Source organism: Dryobates pubescens, chromosome 28 (genome assembly GCF_014839835.1).
Source record: "Dryobates pubescens isolate bDryPub1 chromosome 28, bDryPub1.pri, whole genome shotgun sequence".
NCBI classification, from domain to species: Eukaryota; Metazoa; Chordata; class Aves; order Piciformes; family Picidae; genus Dryobates; species Dryobates pubescens.
In genome coordinates, this window is record NC_071639.1 from 9,905,222 (window position 1) to 9,926,521 (window position 21,300).

The window sequence follows — 21,300 nt, forward strand, 5'->3', positions numbered from 1 at the left end:
GTTCCATCGCGGCGGCCCACGGACAGAACGTTCCACTGCAGGAGGAAAGTGGGGGGTGGAAGGCGGTGCCATTGGACAGGAGCCGCCCGCAGCAACGCCCGCTGGCCCTCCGCTGCTGCCGGTAAGGGGTCGCGGCTTCCGGGCGCCGAGTTCGAAGAGGCGGCAGCCGCTGATTGCCTCAGCCATGACCCAGTCGGTGGTGGTGCAGGGTAAGGGGCCGTGGCGCATAGAGTACTCCCCGTCGCTCCCTTCCTCTCCCTCCCGGTGCCTCACCCGTGTTTTTCCCCTCTTTGCAGTGGGGCAGTGCGGGAACCAGGTGGGCTGCCGCTTCTGGGACCTGGCGCTGCGGGAGCACGCTGCTGTCAACAAGGTAACGGCGCCGCTTTCCGCTCCCGCCCCGGTGGCCCTCGTGGCTGTGTTCTGTGTTGTTTACCGTGACTGCAAAGCGCTATATTTGTTTCGTTATAGGGCGGCTTCACAGTTAGCAAAGCTACCCCCACGTCTCCAGTTCAGATCATCCTTCCCCAGCCTTTCCGCCTTGCAAAGCCCGGATGCCTCCCTGCAGGCAGACGTTTGCCAGGCTGGAGGCAGGGGAAGGAGAGGGTTGTTCAATGCAGGTTCGTTGCCGCTGGCAGTAAAGCAAAAAAAGCAGCCCAGGAAAGCCTGCCTTTCTTTTCCTGTTAACACAGATTCACAGATTGCATCGGGTTGGAAGGGACCCTCAAAGGTCATCTTGTCTAAGCCCTCTGCAGTCAGCAGGGACACCTCCAACTACATCAGGCTGCCCAGGGCCAGAGCATCTGATCTTGAATGTCTCAAGGGATGGGGCCTCAAACACATCCATGGGCAACGTGTTCCAGTATTTTATCACTGTCATTGTAAAGAACTTCCTCCTTGTGTCCAACCTAACTCTCCAGTTTAAAACCATTGCCCCTCATCCTGTTTCTGCAAGCCCTTCTAAACAGCCTTCCCCAGCCTTCTTACTGTACTCTTGTGCTGGCCAAAATAGTGATGTAAAGCATCCAAGATTGAGCTAAATACAACACACCATAGAATTGTTAGGGTTGGAAGGGACCTCAAGGATCATCCGGTTCCAACTGCCCTGCCATGGACAGGGACACCTCACACTAGATCAGGTTGCTCAGAGCCACGTCCAGCCTGGCCTTAAAAACCTTCAGGGACAGGGCTTCTAAAATGCACTCTTGCCATGACTACAAGAATGCTGTTGAGTGACCCTTCTCAATGCCTTCTGTTGAAGCAGTTATAAAAAGGCAATGAAGTTCATGTGCATATGAAGAGTCTTTTGTGTTTAGTGTGGTGGGGAACAGTGACTTCCATATTCTGCTTCATCAGGTCTTCAGGAATATGGTAAGCACTCTGTAAAATAATAACACCAAATCACTTTATGGTAGGGTAAGTAACTTGCCTTCCACCCCTCAGCAGAGTTTAAGGATAGCTGATACAGTGTGTTGTACTTTCCTTTCCCCAGAACTTTGTGGACATTGATTTGGGCATGGAGCCCATGATGAACTGTGTGTTCTATCAGTCATGAACTGAGTCAGTTAAGCAGCAGCCATCCAATCTAATGATTCCACTGGGGTCTTCAGTAAAATCCAAAATCTTTAGAAATTAAGGAAGAGTAGTTGCTTAATCTTGTGCTGAAAAAGGAATTTCCTAGTTATATTCTTCTGTCAGCTTTTAGTACCAAGCTGATGCTGAATGCTGAGCAGAGCTAGTTGGATTCGGCATACACATCTACTCTCTTTTGAGTGGGGAGGTTAGACAAATGGCCTTCAGATGTTCTTTCCAAATGAAATTATTCTTTGGAAAAACACTGAAAATTTCTGACATTGCACATCATCTTTTCTTGTGTTGTTTTCTTTTAGAAAGGGATTTATGATGAAGCATTAAGCAGTTTCTTCAGGAATGTAGATACAAGGTAAGCCTTCTTATCAAGCAGCTCATGAGTTTAGCACAGTAGATCAACAATTCTAGTATTTTCTCTTAACCATGAGCTTAACACACTAGATCAATTCTAGTACCTTAACCCAAGTTACAGTTTCCTTTGTTTCAGGTCATAATTTGTGCTAGAAAAAGATTTGGATCTTCATATTGTCCTTGAAACACTACCTTCAACCTTTCCATTTTAACTATACTTACTTCAGTAATTAAAAGCATTGAAAGAGGCATTGGATTTGTTTTTCTTCCTCCTGTCCTAAAAATGCAGAAATGTACATCTTAAGCCTAGGGGACTCCAAGGAATGCAGGGATTTATTTTTTTCAGCAATTTAATCAAAGTATGGGCTGGCAGGAAGGATCACAAGGACAGTAGTAAGATGAAGAAGTGTTGATTTGGGTGGGTTTTTTTCCCCTCTGAGCTTTGTTAGTCCCTGAAGAGAAACAGAATTTCTCTACCTAGGAATTGAATTGAGCTGAATTGAATTAACCAGGTTGGAAGAGACCTTTAAGATCATTGAGTCCAACCTAACATCCAACACTATCTAATCAACTAAACCATGGCACCAAGCACCCCATCCAGTCTCTTCCTAAACACCTCCGGTGATGGTGACTCCACCACCTCCCTGGGCAGCACATCCCAATGGCCAATCTCTCTCTCTATGAAGAACTTCTTTCTAACATCCAGCCTAAACCTCCCCTGGTGCAGCTTGAGACTGTGCCCTCTTGTTCTGGTGCTGGATGCCTGGGAGAAGAGACCAGCCCCCACCTGGCTACAACCTCCCCTCAGGTAGTTGTAGAGAGCAATAAGGTCTCCCCTGAGCCTCCTCCAGGCTAAGCAACCCCAGCTCCCCCAGCCTCTTCTCACAGGGCTCATGCTCTAAACCCCTCACCAGCTTTGTTGCCTGTCTCTGGTGCTATGGTGGACTTGTATAGGAAGTTGTGCTGAAGAATCACATGAGTACTGGAGGTTGCTGAGAAATGAGGTCCCTTCCAACCCAGACCATTTTATGATTCTGTGATTTTTCTATTACAATTCTAAGCTTAGGGTTTTTTTCTGTCCCAGAAGCGGCGGCGACGGGCCTGATATTTACAAAGGAAAAATCTGCTCTTTAAAAGCACGGGTAAGGCAATCTGTAAAGGTCACTCTTTTTACATTGCATATTTATGTCCCAACTGTGTAGAAAGTTTTCATAAGGTCCTTAAAATTGCATATGTTTTTCAATCCTGCTTTGCATAGTGGAATTTCTAATAGTAGCTTGTATGGTGCAGTGGAGTAATGCAGTTCGCTGCCAGTCTCGCTGAGCAATTTCAGTTGTAATTCTAATGAAATGATTGTTGCTATTACCAACCAAGGCTTTATTTGAATTTTCTAAGGAGTGTGTTTCTTTGAGGCACTTGAAGAGATTAAGAAGCAGGAGATTTTTAAATAGAAAAATGCTTTCATTTCTGTATTCCTAAGTATTGGGGCAAAATATTACATTGGATGTGATGATCTTGAAGGTCGCTTCCAACCTGGTTTGGTCTAGTCTAGTCTAGTCTATTATTGCATTATCTGGAGTGCTGTCCTATTGAACAGCTTCTAGCAAATCAACTAAGATGAATAGAATAGAATAGAATAGAATAGAATAGAATAGAATAGAATAGAATAGAATAGAATAGAATAGAATAGAATAGAATAGAATAGAATAGAATAGAATAGAATGAACAGAACAGAACAGAACAGACTGAAAGAGTTGGGGCTGTTCAGTCTGGAGAAGAGAAGGCTCCGAGGTGACCTAATTGTAGCCTTCCAGTATCTGAAGGGGGCCTACAAGAAGGCTGGGAAGGAACTTCTCAGGATGTCAGGTAGTGATAGGACTAGGGGGAATGGAATGAAGCTGGAGGTGGGGAGATTCAGGCTGGATGTGAGGAAGAAATTCTTCAGCATGAGAGTGGTGAAGCCCTGGAATGGGTTATCCAGGGAGGTGGTTGAGGCCCCATCCCTGGAGGTGTTTAAGCCCAGGCTGGATGAGGCTCTGGCCAGCCTGATCTAGTGTGGGGTGTCCCTGCTCATGGCAGGGGGGTTGGAACTAGATGGTCCTTGTAGTCCCTTCCATCCCTGACTGATTCTATGATAGAAAAGAATTAACCAGGTTGGAAAAGACCTTTGAATCTAGCTGGTTTCTTAGTTAACAACAGCTTCTCTGGAACCCAGCTGACAAAACCATACCTTTTGTATTGTAATTTAATATCTATCTCCATGGTTATTTCAATGGGTGGTTTTCTTAGTGACTGAATGTTAACCTTTTTTTTTTTTTCCTTTCCCAAAGGCTCTGTTGATTGACATGGAGGAGGGTGTGGTAAATGAAATTCTGCAAGGACCATTGAGGGATGTGTTTGATAGCAAGCAGCTTATCACAGATGTTTCTGGTTCAGGGAACAACTGGTGAGAACCTCTTTAGAAAACATTTCTTTGCAGCTAATTAGATGGCATTTGCAAAGGGAAATGGTTAACTGTAGCTTTTTGGTTCCTGCTGCACCTGGGGAGCTGCAGCATAGTACCAGTAAACTTTGGAGTCACTGTTGCCTGGAGGAGAGCTTTGAAAAGCCTTTTAGAGAAGGATAATTCTGCTGATACATCATTTTGTCTATTTTTTTTTCTTCCTCTTTTTTGATTTTCTTTTTCAAAAGAACATGCTCTTTATTTTTATTTCTTTGGTATCAGCTGCTGCCATTGCTCAGTCAAAGCCATAATCTAGTTTGAGACTGTGTAACTATTGTGGAAATGAGATATATGAACAAATGCACTTCTGATTTCGAAGCACCACAGAGTCTGGCTTTGTACATCAAAACTACATCACCAGAAAGAGAAATTCAGAAAAAGATTAACATAATGAATTCATTTTCACCAAGGCCTTAATGTGCCTCTGATAATATTCAGTGCACTACAGACTGGAAAGCAAGTCATCAGCAAATATACTGAAAGAGAGTGTAATACAGGGACTAAAGCATCCTGTAACTTTACCATCTAGTAGACAAGTGTGTTGAGAATTCATTGTTTGGGATGGTTTTTGTTACTGGTAGCAGCTGACTCACATGGTAGTCAAAGGAAGCTCAGTACACATATTACATAGGGATATTCTTATTGCTAAGGAGTGTGTAGCTTTTATTTCACAATTACAGTTTGATTATCCAGCATGGGAGTTTATTTCTTTATTGGTACAAAATAATAGTGCACATTGCAAAGCTGAGAACTTAGTGCTGCTTCCACCCTCAAAACCATGTCCTGACTCCCATATTCACATGATATAGTCACAGCTTAGCAACTGCCATAAATCAGGTGTTGTACCCAGCTCTGGACTCTCAACTCTAAAATGTCAAATAGGAGGAATTAAAATACTGAATGATGATCATTGCATTTGTGTTTTTAAAAGTACTTTTCATATCCTCAGGGCTGTAGGTCATAAGCTGTATGGCTGTCAGTACAGGGAAAGCATTGTAGAAAAGCTGAGGAAAGCAGCAGAACATTGTGACTGTCTGCAGTGTTTTTTCATCATTCATTCTATGGGAGGTGGTAAGTCATTTTTCAATAGTTAATATGATTGCAGCAGCCACAGGTGAAAAAAAATGGATCTTGAAAAGATCAGTGTAATAATCTACATAGTTCAGAATGCAAAATGAAACAATTAACACAGTCCAATTAAGTGGGCCTGTAGTTATTTGTTCTGTTAGAGCACTGGGGAGCCCTAATCACAGCCTAAGGTAAGTGCTACCAAGAACAAGAACACAGCTACAATTGTAAATAAGAGACAGTGAGTGAAGCAAGAGAGGGACCCAACTCAAGGAAGCACTGAGGGATTGTGGATCAGAAGAAAGGACAGTGGCCTCAGAACACTAACATCATTATCCTTATCAAGTGTTTTCCTAATCATGGGAAAAGTATTTTCTGAGAGGCTTTGAAGGAGACTTCTAATGTTGCTAAACTAAGGAAATTTTGTTTTTCTCTTTTCTTTCCACATAATTCTCTTGAGTCCAGTCTGGCTGCTTAGTTATTGAATCAGAAGGAAAAATCCCTTGCAGTGACAATTGTCATTACCATGTTGGAACTAAGCTATCCTCTCTCAGGAATGGGGGGGGGAGCATGCATTGTAACTTGTTCTGATGTGGAAAAAAACACTGAAAATAGCTCTGAATATGAAGCAAGAATTGTGTCAAGGACCTTTTTTTTTTTTTGTGGTTATTTCCTTAATTTGAGAGACCCTCCAGATATTGTTTCTGTTATTGCAGAAATTTGCTGTCTTGTTCATAGCTAAAATTGCTATTGAGAATGTTTGGTCTCCAAGAGAGAAAAACCACAGTTCAGTTCTTGGACTCGAACACAGTGCAAAGGGATTGTTCTGGTTTGACTGGAGAATGAGAAAACTATAAAGAAACCCCAAAAGGAAAGTAAATAATTGTTTGGAGGAGTTCAATGTCTTATAATTTTGCAATAAAACTTTAAAAATAAGAAATAAAAATAAAAGAATCATAGAATAGAATTATAGAATCAACAAGGTCATTAGAGGTCATCAAGTTCGACCTATCACCCAAGACCTCATGACTACTAGACCAAGTGCCACATCCAATCCCCTCTTGAACACCTCCAGGGACGGGGACTCCACCACCTCCCTGGGCAGCCCATTCCAATGGCTAACAACTCTCTCTGTGAAGAACTTTCTTCTCACCTCGAGCCTAAACTTCCCCTGGCACAGCTTGAGACTGTGTCCTCTTGTTCTGCTGCTGATTGCCTGGGAGAAGAGACCAACCCCCTCCTGGCTACAACCACCCTTCAGGTAGTTGTAGACAGCCACAAGGTCTCCCCTGAGCCTCCTCTTCTCCAGGCTGAACAATCCCAGCTCCTTCAGCCTCTCCTCATAGGGCTGTGCTCGAGACCTCTCCCCAGCCTCATTGCCCTTCTCTGGACACGTTCAAGGGTCTCAATGTCCTTCTGAAACTGAGGGGCCCAGAACTGGACACAGTCCTCAAGGTGTGGCCTAACCAGTGCTGAGTACAGGGGCACAATGACTTCCCTGCTCCTGCTGGCCACACTATTCTTGATGCAGTCCAGGATGCCATTGGCCTTCTTGGCCACTTGGGCACACTGCTGGCTCCTGTTCAGCCAGCTTTCAATCAGTACCCCCAGGTCCCTTTCTGTTTGGCAGCTCTCCAGCCACTCTGCCCCCAGCCTGTTGGTGATGTGATAGGATTTGTTTTGGTTTGCAGAAATGTTTGAGACTGTTTACTTCATCCTGTCGGGTATACTATGGGAAATACTTTTGTCACTTAATTATTTTACTGCCTGGTAAAAAAATACTTCCTGCTTGAGTTTACATCTCAGCAACCTCCACTGTCAGCCAAATGCTTCTGAAAATCTTAATGAGTGTACAGAATTGACAAGTGGTATGTTTCCAGCATATAAATCTCATATAACATGGAGGATTTTCTGTCATTCTGTCTTCATTCATAATTAGGGACAGGATCTGGGCTTGGAACTTTTGTACTGAGTTTGCTGGAGGAGGAATTCCCAGAAGTGTATAGATTTGTTACTTCAGTCTATCCCTCTGGTGAAGATGATGTTATTACTTCTCCATATAACAGTGTTCTGGCAATGAAGGAGCTTAATGAACATGCAGACTGTGTGCTACCAATAGAGAATGAAGTAAGAAGTAATATTCTCTTTCTGTTCATTTCTTTTTGATTAGACAGCACATAGGAAGTGTTTCTTCCTTCTGTGTATTGATTTGAGTACCAAGTCTTAAAGCATAATTTCAGTTTTTAAAGTAATGATTGAACTCCTAAGTCACTTTCAGGCTTTTGAAATTAATGTAGGTATCAGTAAAAATTGCACTGCACTGTTCACTGTAATTCCAGAGTGAGTCTTTTCATGTCTATTTCAAAGTAAACAGGGAGAAACTTCTATTTACTGAGGCTAAGAGGCTTGGGTTCTTTCAGCAATCAGTTTGTGCATAGTATTAGTAGAATCCTGAAGGGAGATGACTAACCACTCCAAATTCCTACAAACTTGACTTTGCTGATTAGTGGTATGGGTAACATAGGGATAGTCCCTTGATGAGTCTCTTGCCATTTGCTTATGAAAAAAGAAAGTGAGATATATTTGGAGAAGATATTTTTGCTTTCACAGAAATTCTGAGCATTTCAAATGTAGTCTTAGAAGATGAGAGTTATGAATAGTTCAGTAAAATTCAAACTTCTGAGGCAAGCTGTGCACATAGAATCATCATAGAATGGCTTAGGATGGAAGGACCTCAGAGATCATCTCCTCCAACCTCCCCAACATGGGCAGGGACACATCTCAACTGGACTTGGCTGCTCAAAGCCTTGTCCAACCTGGCCCTAAACATTCCCAAGGAGGAGGCATCCACAACCTCCCTGGGCAACCCATTCCAGCGTCCCACCACTCCAACTCCCTCAGCCTATCTTCATCGCAGAGGTGCTGCCGCCTTTCCATCTGTGGCCCTCCTCCTCCTCTGGACTCACTCCAGCAGTTATGTGTCTTTATGATGGTGACACAAGAACTGGACACAGTATTCAGGGTGGGATCTCACCAGAGCAGAGTAAAGGTGCAGAATCCCTTCTCTTGCCCTGCTGGCCACACTGCTCTTGATGCAGCCCAGGACATGATTTGCCTTTTGGGCTGCATGAGCACACTGCTGCCTCATGTTGAGCTTGTCATGAATCAGTACCACCAAGCCTCTACTCTCAACACACTCTGCACCCAGCCTGTATTTGTGCCTGCACAATTGTGATATGTGGGGCAAAGACCTTTAGGAACACTTCAGTCAGTTGTAGCTGGTCAGAAGTTGGACTTAAAGCTTTAATCTTTGAACTAACAGTAGCACGTCTTAGCTTTAACATTAATTGAAATGAACAATTGAGGTACTGAATCTGAAAACTCTGTGCTCAAGACTTCTTGTTTGTTGATTGTTGTTTTTCCCCCCTCCCTCAAAGTCTCTGTTTGATATAGTTAATAAAATTCATCAGATGGTCAATTCTGGGAAGCTAGGGTCAACTGTGAAACAGAAGAGTTTGGTAACATCAAGCGCAGGCGGAGCAAAAGCTGTGCAGAAGCCCTTTGACGCGATGAACAACATCGTAGCCAACTTGCTGCTGAACCTGACAAGGTAAGGTTGCAGGTTATTTCTCTGTAAAAGTAGGTAGTGTGTGCTGCAAATATGTAGGCCTGCATCAGCTCAAAAAGAATATCAATTGTTTTCATTTGGTGTGTGTCTACAGTAAAGCATTTGGAAGTATTCATATTGCAGTGGTGTTGCTCGAGCCATGGTAGTCTTAGCACTGAAGTAAGAAAAGGTTTATAGGCAGAAGGATACTGTCTTCCTTTAATGCTTGGTGGAGTCCAGGGAGCTTTGCCTTTTTAGGCCAGCTGGATTATTTTATAAATACTGTCAGATCACTGTCTATGGCTGCAAGAAACTCCTGGTGAAATATACATTTGAAGTATTGGCCTGCTTTTCTTTTGAACAGCCTGGCAGGAATGCTAAGTCATGCGTGGTTTATTGTAGCCTGTTTATTAAAGCTGGTGTTCAGCAGCTATGTCCACATACTGAAAAGCAGTGCTAAAGGCTGCAGTCAGGAAACAAGGTCTCACTCTGGTGGTTTATTGTTCCATAATGAGAAGTGCAAGTAAATAAGATATAGCACTGTTAGTGCCAAATGTGGAAGTGTGGTTAATTATACATGAAGAGTTTCTTGAACACTGCACTGTTTTCCTGGTTTATTGTACAGAGCAGTTGAAAAACAGATGTAACCATTTTTTTACACAATAAAAGTAATTTACTCAGTTTATAACAGTTTGTTAATTTTTCAGCTCTGCAAGGTTTGAAGGTTCCCTTAACATGGATCTGAATGAAATCAGCATGAATTTGGTTCCTTTTCCTCGGCTTCATTACTTAGTCTCAAGCTTGACTCCTCTGTATACGCTGGCTGATGTTAATGTACCTTCTAGAAGGTAAGAAGAAATACTGTGGAAGTTTTTCATTTGAGGCTTAATTTCTGATTCTTCCATTACTTTGATTTTAAATTTCCATTCCATAGCAAAACTAAGGCTAGAAGTTTCAAGGTTTAAGTCTACCACCTCCCTGCCATGGCCAGGGACATCTCTCAACTGGACTTGGCTGCTCAAAACCTTGTCCAACCTGGCCTTGAACACCCCCAGGGGGGAGATATCCACAGCCTCCTTGGGCAGCCTATTCAAGAATCCCACCACCCTCATACTGCAGAACTTCTTCCTAAGATCCAGTCTAAATCTAGTCTCCCTCAGCTTCAAATCATTCCCTCTTGTCCTGTGTCTAGACACGCTGATAAAAAGTCCCTCCCCAGCCTGGCTGTAGAGTCCCTTCAGCTATTGGAAGGCAGCTCTAAGGTCTTCCTGGAGTCTTCTCCAGGCTGAACAACCCTAGCTCCCTCAGCCTATCCTCATAGCAGAGGTGTTCCAGCCCTTTCAACAGTGACTTGTAACGCGATGGAGAAGAGAGGGGAAAAGTGGATCTGGTGCAGATGCCAGCATCTGCACATATAAAGGTTTGAATCTTCTTTATCCTGGCGTTCCTGGTCCCAGGTTAAATGAACTTTTATCTCCAGAGTTGCAGAACTTCAAAAGCCTGAAGGTGGGCATTCTGAAGAACTTCTGTAACCTGCTTCAGTAAGAGTAGATAACTCTCTTTTCTTTTTGCTTTAGGTTGGATCAGATGTTTTCAGATGCTTTTAGTAGAGATCACCAACTAATTCAAGCAGATCCAAAGCACAGCCTCTACCTTGCCTGTGCACTTCTGGTCCGAGGAAATGTGCAGGTTTCAGACCTTCGCAGAAATATTGAGAGGTTTGTGATGCCACCAGCTAGTCATGGGATTTGGTATTGAAACTGCTGTCAGGTGTCCAGAGCACTCTCACTTTAGTTTGAAGAATTTCAAGACCAAATCAGTTTACTCAGAAATATCTATGGTGATTATTTATTACAGGGGGGGGAAGGAAATGTAATTGATGGATGTAATGAGTTAGAATAAGTTAGAGCATTCTTGGATTTCAAAGTGAAAGGACCTGTCTTGGTGTCCCTGTGCTGCTCCTTTCATTCTCAAAAATGCAAAAGAAAGCAAAACCTGACCTTCCAGAGCTCACCTGCCAGTAAAGGATGTTGGAGGAATAAATTCTGTAAGTAGGAGTTTGGGGTATTTTGCTGAACAGAAGCTGCCTCTTTCATGGTTACTTTCATGTAGATAGGGAATCCTCCTCTGCCTTGTTACCCCTCTTGCTTTCTCTGACACTATCGATCTGCATAGTTGTGTCAGGAAAGGCAGGCAAGCTTTGTGTACAGGTTGGAATTTACAGGCAGCCAGGGGTGCATGGGGAAATTTTCTGAGAATCTAAAGCATTTCACTTCTTTCTGAACTGCAGGTAGGCTGATTGTCCCCACACAGTATTACTCTGCCTCTCTCCTAAATCCCAGAGTGTTTGCAGTGCCTTTATAGAAATAGGTGCTTGTAACTCTGTTTTTTTCCAACCTGGATACATTAAAACAAAGCTAGTGCTTACAATTTACAATTTAGTCTGAAGTCTAAAATGTCTTATTCAAATTATAGTTATAACTGGCTCGCTTGGTTCTGAAAGCTCAAACGTTAACATTTCAGACTGCTTGTTAGCAAAGCTTTGTGTTCTTTGCATTCCACAGATAACTAAGGTTTTGTATCACAGGCTGAAGCCTTCCCTGCAATTTGTCTCCTGGAATCAAGAGGGCTGGAAAACCAGTTTGTGTTCAGTACCTCCAGTGGGCCATTCCCATTCCCTTCTGGCTTTGGCAAACAACACCTGTGTGAAACCAACTTTCATGGAGCTCAAAGACAGATTTCTGAAGCTCTACAGGAAAAAGGTACAACGCTTGCCACTGCAGCATCCGTGGCCACTAATCATTCACTTCTTGGATTATTGGGAAGCAAATCTCAGTATCACAAAGAGACTGCCACACAAACCAAATACATAGTTTGATCAGGTGTGCCCAAGAAGACAGAATATGAGAGGATAGATGTGTAAGAAGTCAGTAATACTGACTGTGGTTCCACAGGGAATTGTTACTAAAGCTTTTACTAAAGCTGTCAGGTGTTTAAATGAGGGATGTCATGATGCAGGTCTTTAAATCTTCCTACAGGACTTGCTCTCTCCTCTGCAGTGCAGGCTGCATGGTGCTTATTGAGCCAAAGGAATTAAGTGCCAAGAAAGAGTATAACACTGTATTTTTTTCTGTTTTCATAGGCTCACCTTCACCATTATCTGCATATAGAGGGGATGGAGCAGAGCTGTTTCTCTGAAGCTGTAGCATCTTTATCTGACCTAATAGAAGAGTACAATGAACTGGATGCCACAAAAGGTGGGCCTAGAACTGATCCATCAAGACTGAAGATAGCTGTGTAAAGAAGGGGGAACCCATTTATTTTTTTGCATCTCCCCCAAGCATCCAAGCACTTCATTTAAGAAGAGTGAATTACAGCATACTGCAATCCCAAAGGAAGACTGGGATAGAAGCTTCCTCAGCTCTGAGAGGTGTCATATTAACTGACAGGCCCAGCCTGTAAGAAAGACTTCAAGGTACCTTAGGGTGGCTATCAGTAAGAGCAATCTATCTAACTGTAGAGCAAATTGACATACTGTGTGCTATCAAGAGAAGAAAGGGAGGCTTTAGCAGCCAAAAGTGTCATTTCTTGCTTAGCCTTTGAGCTGGTATTAAACTAAAGGCAGGCCTTGCTGCAAAGAAGGATCACTGTTGCTAGATTTGTTTTTTAACAGGCAACTATGAAGACAAGAAAAGCCCACAGTTTTCAAAGATGAAAGCAAGGCTCTAATGAAACTGGTTTCTTAAATTCTCCTAAAGAGCCATTTCAGAATACTCTAAGCTGTGCTTATAGACTTAATATCTTTGCCTCCCTCTTGTACTTGGCTGTACTGGAGCATTCTGAGTTTATATCAACATTGGCAAGATCAGAGAATTCAACAAAATTTTGTTTCAAGTATTGTACTTGGAGTGTTAATTAACATTTTAATGATTCATGTCCATGAATGGTGAGTTGCACTGGGTAATACCTCTGAGCAAAACATGCACTTAAAATGAAGTTACCATGGCTGTTTGGAAAACAAGGCTCATATGCTTAAAAGAATGCAAGCAAGAGAGGTGGTTTAGTATCTATAATTACCAAGGGAAGTAGAGTTTTATATTACAGTAAGAACTTCTACAAAATAGAATGTACAGCCATTTCCAAATCCTTGCCTGTCTTAGGACAGCAGGAGCAGTGAACTGTTACAAACCAGAATGGATCAATGCAATGATATCTTAGAGCTTTAAATCCTTCTAGCAGAGCTGGAGTTGGGTATACAAGTAAGCACAGTTTTCAGTGTACAAATCCAGAAGTATGCAATAAAACACTTGGTGAGCTTTTTTATTTTTAAGAAGGCAGTCTAAAAATAATCATCTCCTTGAAATGTTACATCTCTTATCTGCAGATGCCCACCTATCTCTCCCTTTGTAAGTGCAATGTTTATATTCACACTAGAGAAAGATCTGCTGCAAAGAGCAATCAACTCAAAGTTGACTTCTGTTTGAAACAGCATCGGTGCAGACGCATAGCAGAAAATGTTAGTTTGGTGAATCTCTAATTCTTGTTAGCCAAGAATTAGGGATTAAATATTGCAGGGTCTTCTTTTCTAGTATCTTTTTCTAGCATCTGTGGATTTCCTTGTCTTCGTGGGGTACAAAGCTGTCTTGCTGTGCCTTGTTGGATTACCAAAAGTTGTTGTTTTGACAGTAGTCGTGTGACAGACTCTCAAGAACAGATTTCCACGTGTTAAGCCAATTCCAGGTGAGAAGATACACTCCTGCTTCCATTTCCCAGGTGCTCTTTAAAAATTGGATGCTCACATAGGTAGTTTTACCATAAGCATTGCTGTGGCAGGGGGTTGCGGTAGCTCTTCAGGGTGTGAGTGTGCTCCTGCACCCTCAGTGTGTCACAGTCAGTGGTGTCACCTGTCATAAAACTTTGAGTTCAGAAAATATATCTCCTGGAGCACTGCACATTCTTTGACATACACAGGATGTTATCCACATCAGCTTCCACTTGAAGGAGCCCTCATTGGGACACTCAAACTGTACAGTGATCATTTTGGACTTGTTGGGTATGCAGCACCTCTTGTCTGAGCACACCCCACAGAAAGTTAGTTTGTAGCTTTGAGTAGTTGAGCATCCAGAAAAAAACAGTTTCTCTGCTGTAGGGAGCTGGAATGTTGGTTGACATGTTTTTCCTTTTGGAATCTTTAATATAAAAACAAATAAAGGCAGAGGTTTTACAGAGTAGAAAGAAAACATGTAAGAAAATACTGCACCATTTACATAGAAATGTCCTGAAAATCATCTTCTTTTTTCTTTGTCAGGCAACAACTAGAAAGTGACAGCTCCAGCACAGCACAACACAGTTGTGTTTCAGAACATCAGTGTTTTGTTTGAAATTACACATCCCATAGACTCAGAGAATTGTTTAGGCTGGAAAAGACCTCAGATCATCAAGTCCACCCATCAACCCAACACCACCATTGCCACTAAACCATGTCCCCGGGTGCCATGCCCACGCATTTCTTGAACACCCCCAGGGGTGGTGACTCCACCACCTCCCTGGGCAGCCTGTTCAACGCCTGACTGCTCTTGCAAGAAAGAAATTGTTCCTCATGTCCAACCTAAACCTTCCCTGGCTATTTCCTCTCATTCTGTCACCTGACACTAGCTGTGGTTTACTAGTGAAACCTGGAGGTAAAAACCACAGAAGAATTAGTTTCATATCCTTTAAAAAACCAGAAATCATTTGGCATTAGTGGGTGCAAATTTGCCATTGCTTCCACTATTTTCATCTTCTATTAGGAACTCTTTTTTTAGTGGAAAATACCTTTATTGCCTTCAGTACATTGGTCAGGCAGGGCTGGATGAAGCACAATCTCTTTTCCTTTTTCATCTCACATTTTCTGTTTTCGTTGGTCACTCTGCTGGATATGCCAATGCCACAGGTCCTGGAGCAGGGTGTCCAGGGAGTCGCCTGCACTAGGCACTTTTGCTTCAAAACTAGTGGCAAGCTTCTGTAAGCTAAGACAGCAATATATTATTTGTGCAGCAGAACAGCCCCCCAAAGGATTAACTGAATATAAAAAGCATTTGATTTCTGCTCATAAAGGTGCTTTTATTGATAAGTCTCACTTTGCTCATGGGTCACTTTTAAACTTGACTGGCTCTGGGTGCTCAGATCCTAGCAAGCACTAGGAAACTGCATGACCCTCTGGTTCAGTGTACTGGAAAGGTTACATGGAGAGAGATAGTTAAGGATTTACTATGAAATGCCCAGAATGGAAGAGATAGTGAAAAATCATTTAAGGCCAAGCATGGCTTGAGAAGGGATGCTGAAAATATCAACTGACCCTGGCAGAACTGCATGGATAAGCTTGTGTGTGCCTTTGGACAAACTGAATAGAGGAGAAATGGGGAGAGCACCGTCCTTGCAGTGACCTGGAATTTTGTGCCACTAAGACAATTTTTACCACTTTATGCTTTCTATTGAAGCAAGAGGCCTGCAGCATGTTGATGGATGTATGTATGTGAAAACCAAGACTCTCTACCACCACAAAGCAGGAGAAAGTGAGACAGCTCCCAGGCTGCCAAATGGCTGTCCACCAGCAGCCCTAATTGGTCTGATCTGATGAGCAGTAAACCTCTGCAGAAAGATGGGTTGAAGGTGGCTTTGGCCAGTTCCCTGGTGGCAGAAGCCAAAAGGATTTTTGCCTTTCATATTCATCAGGTTTAGAGAAAAGAGTCTGTGACCTATGACTAAGAGGGGTAATTGGGGCAGAGCAGTCACCCTGGCAATGGCCTTCAGCAAGAACAGAAACTGCCAGCGTGCTGCCGGCCTGGCTGCCGGAGCCAGGGACACTGGCTGCAGCAAGGCTGATGCACACAAAAAACTTTACCAGCATGGCCAGGCACACCTGGCATCAGTCTGTAGTTTGTTGATTGAAGCTGCTTCTGCTGTCCTGGGCCACAGCTGGATTGTCCAGGCTTCTTTCTGCCCGTGACCCTGGCGCAGGGACTCGCTGCTAATCTTGGTGTGAACACAGGTGTGCATCCAATGGCACCACTGATACACAGGCACTTATAGAGTGGGTTAGGTTGGAAGGTCTGCCCATTAAGATAATGAACTCCACTGAGCTCACAGCCTACAGCTACCAGATCTGCAAATGGCAAACAACAGTTACTAACACGGGAGGAGCACAAAGTTCCTGCTCACAGAGCACTGAAGAGCAATCAGCCTGTACTGCACCCACTGCTCCAGCCCAGGCACAGCTCTGGGTTTTATTTATGCCCAATGAAAACTGGGCATAAATAGTAATAGTAATTTAAAGTCTGGACTTCAAATGAGCCATCAACGGGTCTGTGAATAGCAAGCTGGTGCACAGTGAACTGGTTTCACCAGCGCACACACAGGTAAGCTTAAAGACAGTCCCAGCCCTACCCTCAGAACCTCTGGCTGAGCATTGGAAGGACTAAATCAGGATCACCTGCCTAGCACAGAGCTGTGCAGCATCAGCAAGCAGAGCTTTCCTCTCAAACCATTCACCTAGGTGGTCCCACCCTCCTGGATGTCAAGGGAAGGTGAAAGTGGAACTTACATGCACACACTCCAGTTTCATACCTAGGCTCATCTTCTGAGTAGTTGCAGTAGAGCCCTTTGTGGGGATCACAGATGTCAGCTTCATTGCAGGTCTCTCCTGCCTGCTTGGCACAGACCTTGCAGCAGCCACAACCATCCTTCACCAAGCTGATCCCAGGGGTGCAGGTTGGCACTGGTGGGCATCTGCATGGCCAGTGACAAACCTCCTTGCGCTGGTGGACTTCACTGGTCCCTGAAGGTTTTTCTCCAGGCTTCTTTAGTGAGCTGTGGGAGAACTTGCACACAGTGGGATATTTAGAGAGCTGAAAGCTTTGTGTGGAGCTGGGATAGCATAAAATGATGTTGGGATGCAAAGAACTGTGAAGTTCCAGGAAGGTACATAACATTTCTCATCTCACAGGATCCAAAAAGTGAGAGGCTCTGAGATTTAGGTAGGAGCCAGGGGACTGATTTCACCAGTCACTCTCAAGCCCTGAGGTGTCATCCCAGCAATGAGCCTGGCTTACTGCTTGTATGAAACACATGCATGGGTCTTTCCTTTGCCTTCAATAGGACAAAACCTGTAGTCAAGCTGAAGTAGGGAAAAAGTGTTTTAAAGTAAACAGTGGATTTAAATATTCCTCCCACAAACCTCCTATCAAATTAATTGGCTTGTGATTCCCCACATTGTTTTGTAGCCAGCCACTGCCCTGGGTGCCACTTCTGATGGCAAAAGTGTTTCAAAAATAATAGACCTTTGGAGTGTTACTCTTGCTCCAGACTTCGAGTAGTCATTTGGGAAGGAGCAGTCCAGTATTTACAAATTCTCTTGTGCTAGACACAAAGCTCAAATCCTAGTAAGGGAGGTTAGTAGTTGCACTAAGGTCATCTCCTAAGAGTGTCTCTTTGCCTGAGTAAGTGTGCACTGAATCCAGGGCTTACAGGGCAGGTGTATCTTTAAAAGAGATTTCTGTCAGCAGTAGGAAGTCAAGATCCAGCCAGAATTTCCTGGTTTCCACATTCAGAATTCCTGTCTTTTTTTATTATCATTTTCTGGGGGTTTGTTTGGTATCAAGAAAAGGAAATGCTAAGAAACTGGATGGATTTATTTTTGTATGGCATGGAGGAAAGATTAAGTCAGCAGAGAACGTGGAAGGATCTATATGAGATAGCTGTGTTCTGTCTGCTTTTCTGAAGAACTACATATAAAAGGACAGTTTAGATCTTAGCTTTAAATCTTTGCCTGTTGCTGATTTCAGCAGCAGTGCAGATCGTGATAGGGCTGTTTGTCGCGGATGACTGGACCCATCGTTAAGTGGGGGCACACACAGCACTTGGCTGCTGGCACAATGTAAGGCTTGGGAGCCGATCTCATCAAGCAGCTCTGGCTGCCCACAGACCAAGAGAGACAGACGAGATCCAGCCGCTCAGCAGGTGCCAGTATCACCATCTAGCCTGGCAGGAACAAACGAAAATGTCACCTGTGATTTTTTCTGGGCACATAAGGCTTCACCTCTCAGTTTCCCTCTGAACTTAAGGGCTCTGCTGATGTAGAAACCACCTCCAGCAGAGACGCTAAAGAGGAGTGGGGAAGAGGCCATTTGGCTGTGTTTCCTTTCAGTTCAGCCTTCAAACAGGAAGTATCTGCAGAATTCAGCATTTCATGTATCATATCCCACGAATGCTCTCACAGCTTAATTGAGCTGGCCTAATTGCATGCATCAGTAAATGACCTTTTAAAAGGCTTTTTTCTACCACTCATTTCCATTTTTCATGGTCATTTACAACTCTACTTGCGATATCTTAATCCACAGCGACTAATGAAGCTCCAAAGTAGCAGCTTTCAAGTTCTTTTTGGCTGAGTGATTTTTAAGATACATATTCATTCACAGAGGCAATTCATATAATGAATGACTGTTAAATGATGTCATGTGGTATTCCATGCAGCACGCTAAAGACAGTCTCATCAATGTGTTATTTTGTTGATCATTTGCTCATGGAAGATGTCTTCTAATCCTTTTTTTTTTTTAACCTAAATCCAGCAATATTATAGAAACAACTAACTTCAGCAGACTTTGACAGCTAAGCCTTTCCTATAAACCATAATGGTCATTTATTTCATGTGCCATTGGAGTGGCTTGTGCCAGAAGCAGGACACACAGGTGTTCTTAGGTATTTACAGAATCAGAATCACCAAGGTTAGAAGAGACCTCAAAGATCATCAAGTCCAACCTGTCACCACAGACCTCATGACTAAACCATGGCACCAAGTGCCACATCCAATCCCCTCTTGAACACCTCCAGGGACGGGGACTCCACCACCTCCCTGGGCAGCACATTCCAATGGCAAACAACTCTCTCAGTGAAGAACTTTCTCCTCACCTCGAGCCTAAACTTCCCCTGGCGCAGCTTGAGATCTAGCAGCATTCAAGACTGTATAGTTGCTTCAGAAATCACTTTCCTGCTGCTTTTTTATCTCTGCTTTTTTTTCCCCCCCTTTTTCTTTTTAAGCAGAGAATTATTAGGAGTTTGGCCATGTGCCTGTGATATAAGGTTATGTGATATAAGGTTATGTGGCTTAAATAAGAGTGCACTTCAAAATGGATATGTCTGATAGGAAATAATCTGTGTGCTTTGAGCAGTACAATTTATATTGCAGATGAACATCTACAGAATTCTACCTCAGCAAGTGGTTTTTCTCTTCTGTTTTTTTCCCTTTCTTTCTTTCTTTCTTAAGGGAAAGATGCCAGCTGAGAAGTGTGAGACTACAAAGTTTCCCAGCGAGGAAAACACCATTAGGCAAACATCTGACAGTTGTATGCATAGAATATTTCTATTGTGCAGTATTATAGAGCAGAATATATCTATTATGTATCTCTATATGTATATCTACTTGTAGGATTACTGAGAAGCACAGCCTACCTGAAAAAAAACTTCCAAGATCTAATTAGTTACAACAACAACAACAACAAAATCTGAATTTTGCTTGTAAAGTTTACAGGCCAAATATTTTTCTGCAGATTTCTTCCCCAAGTCTCTATACCGAAGCCATCCAACGCCACACAAGCCCGCTGCATATTTGTCCTGATCCTATGGGCAGATCAGAAAATGAGAGCATTGTGGAGCAGCCCTTCATGTGGTAGTGTTTGTTTTCTTATGTTTTAAAGATTGAATAAGGGCTGCGTGGGCATAGCTAAGCAAACAGCAGAAGCAGGCAATGTCCTATCACTAATGTTCGCTTATCTCGGCTCGGCTTTTAGCACGCAGAAAGTTAGCAGAGGGAGACAGCCCTTTGGAAATCCTCCCCTTGGTCGTGAAGAAAGGAACACAGTGTGTACACATCCAGCAGATTTTCCACATGCAGCAAGTAAATCGTTAAACTGGCCTTTCACACCAACACCCTCAGCAAAAGCTATCACCTACAATGTTCTCATGAGAGCTAAAGCATAACACAGCCCTTTCTCCCTTGTACAACTAGCCTGAAGCCAGACCACTGTGTACCTATAACACATAAATACAGGGAATATGAGCATGGACAAGATGTTTACTCTCTTACTATATCAGATATCCATTTGTGCATATATTTAATCTTTCTTTTTTTTGCAGTCACTGACAATTTAAGCTTCCCTAACACTTCTTTTCCCCCCTGATGCATCATATTAATGTACACATTAGAAAGGGGAAAAAACCCCACACCCCAAAACAAATTGCCAATATCGAGGCTGATGAAGCAAATAAGCTGTAAATTAAATGTGCTCAGGAGTGGGGAATGGCTCCACATTCTCTAGGAGGCATTTGCTTCTCTGCAATTTATTTTGTCAGTAAGCAAATACAAACTCTAACCTGGGACAGGGTGAGGAAGGGAGAAATCTTTTTCTTCTTTTGTAATGAACTTACCTGCTGCGTACAGGGGAAGATGAAGAGGGTGGGGAACAGGAGCCACCGCATGTTCCTGCACATTCAGAAGTGGAGCTGGGAGATAGGGAACAGGCTGAGCTGTGTCAGAGGAAGCACTGAACACAAAGCTCTCCTCTGTCTCCCCTGCCAACCCCACTTTCCTCAGCACATGCACGAACACATACACACATTCACACTTGGAATTCTCCACTTCGTACAGAACCAGCTTCACGCTGAAATTTCCAACTTCTCTTCTCCGCCCGGCGCTAGAATACAAATTTTCACAGCCTGCTTGATCCCATCCAGCTGCTTCAGCAGATTCCGCCTGATTTAATTGAGGTCGGGTGGGACGACATCTGATTCTTGAAATCTTGCTGCTGGAAATAGCAGAGCTATTTTTAACTTGTCTTTAAGCCCAGGTGAGAGGGGTTTCTGAAACCTGGAGGGCAGAGCTGTGTGGTTTTCAAGGGGGAGCAAGCAGAGCATCTCTGCGTTTTGCCAGGTACTGTGCTTAGCAGAATTGCAACATAAAAATCAGCACTGTCACTACGTGGTCTCTGAAGAGGGAAAGACGCTGCAGTGTAGTATGATGGTAGTAGATACCCTGCACTGCTCCTTCCCATGCGGTGCTAATGGGGAAACCCAAGCTGGCCTTTGACCTGTAGTCTGCACCTTGTGTTACTGCCATGCCGCCCCTCAAAAACACAAGACCATTCAAATATCC

At 43.4% G+C, this 21,300-nt stretch overlaps 2 protein-coding genes across 2 annotated transcripts; one reads left to right on the top strand and one right to left on the bottom strand.

Annotated features, from left to right (window-relative positions):
* The first annotated feature begins 125 nt into the window (after positions 1-125).
* On the top strand, positions 126-12,954 carry TUBE1 (tubulin epsilon 1). The gene is made up of 12 exons (XM_009896446.2): positions 126-209; positions 297-370; positions 1,887-1,939; positions 3,023-3,080; positions 4,269-4,384; positions 5,391-5,512; positions 7,449-7,636; positions 8,947-9,119; positions 9,824-9,964; positions 10,694-10,834; positions 11,704-11,878; positions 12,259-12,954. The coding sequence occupies exons 1-12, from the start codon at positions 185-187 to the stop codon at positions 12,415-12,417; spliced, it is 1,425 nt and encodes a 474-aa protein (XP_009894748.2). The 5' UTR covers positions 126-184; the 3' UTR covers positions 12,418-12,954.
* Positions 12,955-14,023: 1,069 nt separating this feature from the next.
* On the bottom strand, positions 14,024-20,627 carry CCN6 (cellular communication network factor 6). Its single transcript, XM_054173990.1, has 6 exons — positions 20,577-20,627; positions 17,207-17,271; positions 16,699-16,964; positions 16,018-16,260; positions 14,931-15,124; positions 14,024-14,305 (listed from the first exon to the last, which is right to left on the bottom strand). The coding sequence occupies exons 1-6, from the start codon at positions 20,625-20,627 to the stop codon at positions 14,024-14,026; spliced, it is 1,101 nt and encodes a 366-aa protein (XP_054029965.1).
* Between the last annotated feature and the right edge of the window lie 673 nt (positions 20,628-21,300).

What these genes read in the sequence shown, in the direction of transcription:
- TUBE1 (XM_009896446.2), top strand. Translation starts at nt 185, where the DNA reads ATGACCCAGTCGGTGGTGGTGCAGG. An exon ending in GTTAATGTACCTTCTAGAAG is followed by an intron (nt 9,965 to 10,693) that starts GTAAGAAGAAAT and finishes TTTTTGCTTTAG; the next exon opens with GTTGGATCAGATGTTTTCAG. An exon ending in TGAAGCTCTACAGGAAAAAG is followed by an intron (nt 11,879 to 12,258) that starts GTACAACGCTTG and finishes CTGTTTTCATAG; the next exon opens with GCTCACCTTCACCATTATCT.
- CCN6 (XM_054173990.1), bottom strand. Translation starts at nt 20,627, where the DNA reads ATGCGGTGGCTCCTGTTCCCCACCCTCTTCATCTTCCCCTGTACGCAG. An exon ending in GCATGTGTTTCATACAAGCA is followed by an intron (nt 16,965 to 17,206) that starts GTAAGCCAGGCT and finishes GTTCTCCCACAG; the next exon opens with CTCACTAAAGAAGCCTGGAG. An exon ending in ATGTACTGAAGGCAATAAAG is followed by an intron (nt 14,306 to 14,930) that starts GTATTTTCCACT and finishes TTTATATTAAAG; the next exon opens with ATTCCAAAAGGAAAAACATG.